At 38.6% G+C, this 7718-nt stretch overlaps 2 protein-coding genes across 2 annotated transcripts; both read right to left on the bottom strand.

The window, feature by feature from the left end:
- Positions 1-1912, bottom strand: LOC113714366 (nuatigenin 3-beta-glucosyltransferase-like). The gene has a single exon (XM_027238175.2). It carries the CDS (start codon positions 1670-1672, stop codon positions 212-214), a length of 1461 nt encoding a protein of 486 aa, XP_027093976.1. The 5' UTR covers positions 1673-1912; the 3' UTR covers positions 1-211.
- Positions 1913-5046: 3134 nt separating this feature from the next.
- On the bottom strand, positions 5047-7718 carry LOC113713774 (uncharacterized). Its single transcript, XM_027237563.2, has 2 exons — positions 6516-7718; positions 5047-5859 (listed from the first exon to the last, which is right to left on the bottom strand). Exons 1-2 carry the CDS (start codon positions 7447-7449, stop codon positions 5363-5365), a joined length of 1431 nt encoding a protein of 476 aa, XP_027093364.1. The 5' UTR covers positions 7450-7718; the 3' UTR covers positions 5047-5362.

Genomic DNA, 7718 nt, shown 5'->3' with positions numbered 1-7718 from the left:
TTGACATCGAATTTGAAGATCAGTAGCGAACTGACCAACTTGATTATGCATGCATTCTGCCAAATTACAAAATTTTCGTGGGAAGATCATAGTAGCAGTATGGATAACTAACTGTTGACATCAATAGCGAACTGGCCAACAAGAGTACTTGTGTATTCAGCCACGTCAAAAATTTTTATTCGAAGATCATAGCCAGTAGTATTGATGATAACTAACTATTGACACTAAAAGCACATGATTTTAATGCATCAATCAAATCAAGCAGATTTTGATAGGATGATCCACCTTCTTCCACAGCCCTCTTTGCCAACGCTGCCATCTCCTTTGCCCTGTCTCTGATCTCCTGACTTTCTTCAGAGCTGCTCATCAATCGGTTTATTGCTGCCTGTATATGTTCCGATTCCACCAAAGGATCCTCTATGATCGGACTTGCGTGATAATGATCTGCCCCAACACTGACTCCTACTTTTAGAACCTCGAGAAGAAGTTTCTCGTTGTAAAACTGCTCAGCAAACAATGGCCACGAAATCAATGGCACTCCAGCAGTCATAGCTTCCATCGTTGAGTTCCAACCGCAATGAGTCATAAACCCTCCAATTGCTGGATGGTTTAAGATCTTTAACTGAGGCGCCCAACCCCTGATGATCAAACCTTTGTTTCCTTTGGTTATTCTTTCTTCAAAACCATCTGGTAGCCAGCTTTCTTGTTGACCATCGGGGTTACTTTCCCTCTTCCTGACGACCCAAATAAACGGTTGGTTCAAAGCCTCAAGAGCAATTGCAATTTCATGCAGTTGTGCGTCGCCGAATTTCGCTATACTTCCGAATGAAACGTACAGGACTCGGTTGGGGGCCTGAGTATCGAGCCAGTTTAAGCAACCGCCCTTCCCATCAGCAGAATTATCAGTTTTCTCCTTGTAGGAGAAGTAGAAAAGAGGGCCAATGGTCCAATATTTTGTCCCCTTCACCTTTCCGAAGTAATCAGCATATTGAGGTTCAAACTCGTAAACGGTGTCAAAAGCCAAGCCAAAGCTCCTCAGCGCTGATGCTCTTACTTTCCTTGACAACTCAGCAAGCGGAGTTTCGGTCTTCATGTGATCCTCCAGTTGAGACCTTTTCATCTCGATCCTGTCTGGTAAACCAGGGATCAAGAACCTCTCAGAATCTGACTTAACAGACTTATGAGGCTCATACTCCCGCAAGCTGTGGGGCAAACAGTGAGAGATGAAGTTGTTCGGATAGAACAAGATTCTCGGTATCTTCAGCTTCTCGGCTAAATCAACTGTCCAAGGATAGAACATGTCCGAGATAATACAGTGAGGACTCAGTTCTTCAATAAATTCTTCCATTGCAGTCTGGAGCTGCATCACGCCCATGTATACTTTCCACAAAATTTCCGTTGTGGTGGCCGCGCTGAAGTTCTCAATTCCTTCAGGTATTCCCAATTCAGCCGATGGAAATTTCAAGTTGTGGACGGAGATGTCGTGGCCTAATCCAGTGGCATGATCGATGGAGGATTGAAACAAGACCGCGTTGTACTTGCTGGTGAGGATTGTAACCTTAACGCCCTGGGCGGCAAAGAGCCTGGCAACATTAACCAGAGGAATCATATGGCTTGGTGCGAAGTATGGGAGAAATAGCGCATGAAGTTTGGCAGCGTCCACCGAAGCCATGGTGAGAGGAACAAAGACAGTAGTCCTGCTGGAGAAGGGTCGACAATTGTTCTTGCCGAGTTGAACTTTAACTTGAACTTTAAAAAAAAAGAGTTGAACTTTAACAGGTTATGATGTGAAATGAAATGAACTTGACTTGAATTTTCTCTGTGGTTCTGACACTGACAAACAACAGGGAGCTGGCAACGCCGTTTAATAGCCTGTAGAAATGGTCCGGAGTCAGGACTCTAATAACTGTTACTGAATAGCCTCCACATTTTATTTTTCTGGCGCAACAAACGAAGTGGAATTGGCGCTCTTTGTCGCTTTGTTGCGCATGCAATGTGAGCTACATCATCGTCAGATAACACGTACGAAGACGTGCGCGTTGAATATACGTTGTTTTAACCTTGACGGGTTAATTTATAAAGGATTTTTTCTAACGCATTAATACACCTGATATTTATATAACCTATCATGCGTGTGTATATATATATATGTTAATAATAATTATTTTTGTTAATATTTATATATTTTTTTAATTTAATTTTTACTTACTCTCTCGCTTATATTTATTTTAATTTATTTAATTTATTTTATATTTTTAAAAATATAACACAGCCGTTAGACAGACAAACTGATTTATAAAATCTAGAAAAATGTTCCTACGGATCATCCGAGAGTTCGGATCCCACTAGAAAATGTTCCTAACTCCTTACACACACTTCTTATATTATACTCCGGATTGAATCGTCGTACAACAAATATCCCTTCTCCTATCTTTTTTATTTTTTAAAGATGTCTTTTGTTCTGATTAAGACTTGTTCAAGTCCTTTGGGAAAAAAAACGACTTGTACAAGTCTGATGGAAAAATTAGCTAACAATGAAAAAAAAAAATTTAAGTACATAGGAATCATTCATTGATCTCCTTCTCCCAAAAATTTTCTTTTAGATTATAACTCAGTCAAAAAGTTTACAAATAATTTTAAGGTTTTGAGATTTACCAATTAAATCAAGAAAAGAGATGAATGGTTCAAACGAATTCTAATTGATTACAGAAGCAATTTAGAAGAAAAAAAAAAAAAATTCCTCATGATGAGAAATGAGATCTTTTTCAAGGGATCATTTCATAAATCCGTTCCATTTGGCAAGTTGGTTTTGCAAGATTGGAGCCTCTGTTCCTAATCCAGCAAGGATTGTGATTGGCAACAAGCAATTTTTTATTTTTTGGGTTTGAAGGCCTTGGTTTAGTAGTTAATATTCAGGGTGATTGGGAGCAAGCAATGTGATTGGGAACAAGCAACTCGTGGCCTTGGTTTAGTAGTTAATATTCAGCCTCAGAACATAAGAGTTCTAAATTCTAATCCCCTGTGCCTTCTCGTTTTTTGAATCTCACTCTTCTCTTCTCCTGTCAGAAAACAATTTTAAGAAAAAAGGAAAAAATTTGATTGGATGATAAAGTGAGAGAGATTACAAATAAGAAATCTTAAGTTGAACACCTCTCACTTTAAAAAAATAAATAAAGTGATAAGCTTTGGCTTTTATTACGTCTTATGATGCATTTGATAAAACTGAAATTTGAAATTTGAATCCATTAAATTATGAATTATTAAGTATTAATCTATTACATTTGAGTGCATATCACATTTAGTGATAAAGTGAATAACTTATCACTTAATTTTTGGAGCAAGTTTTACCCAAGAAATTAAGTGCTAATTAATTAATTTAGATGTTCAATTTTTGGTTATCTAACTATCTGAATATGTTAAGATTTGAATTCATTAAATTTAAATGTTGAATTGGGTTATTAAATAGGATCTCAGTCTCTGGAGCAAGTGTTTTGGCTGTAATCTAAAATGCAAGAGGTTTGGTAGAGCGTAATGTAATCCAAACTTGGACATTGCATGTGTCGTAACATTTGTCATTGCGATGCATGCAAGGGTTTAGGACTTTGAAACATTCATCATTTAATTTGGCAGATTATTCCTGTGATTTTGACAAATGGGTTAATGAAAATGAAAGAACATAACTTCGGCACCAAAGCCTAATCCAGACTAGAGGATACGGATCGCAGTAACGGGTAGCCCAGGGCATGAAAGCTTATTCACCATGTCTTTGGACCAGATAAGGAGCCCAGGCCACGATTTGACATGCGAATTGTTTGCTACTTTGATGGGCTTGGGCTCGAGCAGAACTCGTTTATTTCAGTTTTTGCCTTCGAAAATAGCCAAACAGTTCAATTGAATCCCCAAAAGTGAAAGAGTTTGCATTGGCTCCCCAAATAAGAAACTTGTTCCACTTTGCAACTTTAGTTCCAGATTCCTTTGCGATGCCCCCTAGAGAGGACTTAATGATTACTTGAGAAAAATTCCAGGGCTGTTTTTGGACTTCGAATTCTACTACTGTATATTTATATTAAGAGGCAAAAGTTTTCAACTAGAAATCACTTTATTTTGCACTTTTCTCTTTTTTGTTTGTTCGTTTGTTTGTTTGACCAATCTATGCAAGACAGTGGGAATAAGAGTCTTCATAAATTCATTCCTCCAATGTCTTCAACATATCATAATCACTTCAACCAAGGGCTTCTATGAAGTCATGCGACAAACATACTAGTAATTAAAACACTAAAAAAAAAATGCAAAAAGTTCAACAAATTTTCGCTTTCGGAAGGCCAAAATTCAAGCATTTCTCTTTTGGTGGCTTTAATTAAAATGTTTGGCCACTTCAGAGAGGCCAAAGTGAATAAAACATACTTTTGTGTTATTGTATAATTTCTAAATTTCTTGAACCAATAATTGACTAGAAAGGTCAAGATTCTCTTTCTTCCTATACCAGCATGACCTCCATTCCATGACGCAGTCGATGCCCTGTTGCCGGTGCCTTAATTACGAATCAAATTCGGAGTCTGCCAGATTCAATCTAACCGACACCACGCGTAGAATCAAGATAAAAATTTGGTTGTATGTCATCTGTAGAATACTACTCATATTTTTTTGGTCAGCTGCAGAATACTTATTTTTATTTAGTTGCTTATAATATGAATCGTTGTACTAGTTTCAGCCCTAAACAAAACAAAAAGTTGTTTTTATCTTGGGTTGTTTTTGAAGTGATAACAGCCATACATAGATTACAATTTGAAGGGAAGGGATGTATATTATATTGGTCAACCATTTGATACCCTGTCCATGAATCGCTAAGGTTCATGCATCTAAATAGTAGAAATTGATTCACTGAATTCAGCAGATATGGTGCTAAAAGCCCAGAAGTATCTACAGTACAGTTGAGGGATGTAAACAGTTCTAATAATATCCCAGATTAAATACTCTGGCTTCTTGAAAGTCAATCAACGGGCAGAATGAAAGCAAGCTCTCCACCCCCTATACGAACGAAATGCATTTTGTCAAATCTCTTTTAAGTTTGATTCTTCCAAAATATGTACCCAAAGCAAGAAACTTTTACAATCTAACCAACTCTGTTATTTACAAAACATCTTCACAACTAGTCAAAATCTCAGTTTCCAAGGAGTATTGAGCCAAAAATTTCTCCCTGGTTTCTGCAAGGCGCAGTTTGTAAGTGTCGCTGGGCTTCTAATAAGATCAGGGATTCAGCAAGCAACTTCACACTGCAGGGCTGCCTTGTTCCAACTTCAACAATGCCATGCTTACAAGAGAAACAGGCAAAGAAAGGCTGACGAAAATCATGGGTGTGCCGCTACGATGTGTTCGTGATTGGTGATTTTCCATAACTATCTAAGACGATTTCAAATAAATCACCTTCAGATTCTTCATCAAATTCTACTCCTCTGTTCATATTGTTGCCAGGGGTGCTGGTGCTTCTTGTCGTACTTCTGTTTAACCACTGAGCATCTATTCTCCCCATTGAAAAGAGCTCTCTGCTGTCCTCATACCCCAATACCGGAGAATTTGCAAGAGGGCCAATGAAGCAAGGATTCGGAGTTCTTTGAAGATTTGCTTGTGAATATTTGAAGGCACATTGTCCAAGATTAACAAGAACTGTAATGTCACTATTTGCTGCCAATGTTGGGTAGAGTGGAGTTCCAAATTCTTCGGATTTACAGTGAATTTCATGCACAAGCTGAGAATCCACCGTGAAGAAAACCTTTTTCTGGCTAGGATTGTATCCACAACCAATCACTGTGTCTGCTCTTCCCCATTCTTCCCTTTCAGACTCGAACACAAGTTTGACACCTGGATACATAAAACAAAAGACTATGAATTAATGGTATTGCGCATAAGCAAGGGTCAATTTCTCGTCCTAACCTAGTCAGTTTCTTAAGAACGTCTATAACTACAAATAAGAACCGACCGTCTTCAAATCGAATATTTGCAACTAGTAACCAATATTTTCTTTTATCACCTAAGCTTGAGGAGTGGACCTCGTTCCCTTCTCTAATGTTTAAGTCGATTATATTCTCTTTTCTGACACCTATATTCTGAACATAATTTTTTCTGCCTTAGGCTATCTCTATAAAATCGAAGTGGAGCATCTTTTAATTGGGTGGTTAAGCAATATGGCGCATTTATCTGCGACGGTATATAATGACAACCGATTTCATGACTATCCTGAAACTAGTGATGTGCAGACAATGCAGAATATAGATTTTTTCAGAAGATAGTGGCACATTTGGTTGTGTAAGCAAATGGTGCTATTTAACTGTTCTCCATGTACTCGAATGCCTATTTGCTGGTGCAGTTCGAAAAAGAACGGCGCTGATTAGGTTGTTGTTCCTTTTTTTAATGCCATATCCCCACCTTTTACATGGAACAGCGAAAGTTTGACCGCAGAACAGTGTCTGACATTGTAATTTGTGTAGATTGCACGAGACAGCAAATGAGAAACTTACCATCAAGAAAAATGGAACCATTAGAATTGAATCCAATCGATCCTGGATAGCTTCCCGGAAGCTTAAGCGGAAGAGGGCCGCCTCCTGCAAGCCCAATCGACAGCACAGCAGCTCCAGTTTTTCCATCCTGTTTTCCAGCAAGTTTCATTTCCTCTAGCTTGCTATTGCCGTTACCATGGCCACTTGGAAAATTAATTAAAGTCTCAGGACTGACTTTTGCGTTGAAATCCTCTTGAATGAGTTTTATTTTGTCCCCGTCTAATCTACCTCCTTTTGCCTTGCCAACCACGTCATTTTGATCTTCACCAAAAGGTAAAATTATGATTTCAAAATAGGCTTCCTGTGGAAAAGCTGAATTTCCTAATGGTGGACCAGGCAAAGGCAAAGCTGTTCTGATCGCAGATTTAGCCACCATTGAAGAATTGATGGCCGTATTTGGTATTTTCTTTAATCCAGAATGAAGTCTAATTTTCTGCAGAAAATCAGCTGATCCTTGGCAAACTTCCCAACTGATTTCCACCTCCATTTGTCTGTCGTGATCCCCAGTTGCACACGGACCTAACAGGGATCTTGTTGATCGAGCTGAGGGAGATGGTGTAAAGGTTGTAAAAGCAAATCTTGACCATCCATTTTCAACAGCATCGGTGACAAGAGAAGGATGATCAGCCCAGTTGAAAAAAGGTCTTGTAGATAGCCCACGTCGGAAAACATAATAATTTGTTCTCTTGCTTCCATCTCGATCAAGATGATGAAGACTCACATGGTGAAGTTTTGCTGTTCCTGATTCCAACCTCTGAGGCACTGTTTCTTCATTTCCGCCAAGAATTTCTCTACGCTTTCTATTGGAACAGAAACATCTCTTGATGATCACAATTATCAACACAAAAGCTACTATACATGCTGCCACTATTGCAGCTTGTAACCATTCGAACATCTCTTCTTCCAACTTAAGTTCTCTTCAATCCTGGAAAAAAAAAAATTTTCAAGGAAAAAGGAAAAGGAGAAGTTTGCTGCTAAGTAATTTGTGTTGGGAAATTTCAAAAGGAGAGGAATGTTAATTGAAGAGAAATCAGGGGAGAAAGGTGCACACAAAAGGAGGGAGGGGATAGATGAAAGGTTTGAGGAGGGGGGCGTGGACTGGGAAAATTAAAGAAATGTTCAAGGAAGGCAGCAGCAGCGCCAGCAACAGAAACCAAAAAGAGT

This window comes from Coffea arabica, chromosome 10c, assembly GCF_036785885.1.
Source record: "Coffea arabica cultivar ET-39 chromosome 10c, Coffea Arabica ET-39 HiFi, whole genome shotgun sequence".
In the NCBI taxonomy this organism is placed as follows: domain Eukaryota; kingdom Viridiplantae; phylum Streptophyta; class Magnoliopsida; order Gentianales; family Rubiaceae; genus Coffea; species Coffea arabica.
This window is presented reverse-complemented; position numbering and strand designations above follow the sequence as displayed.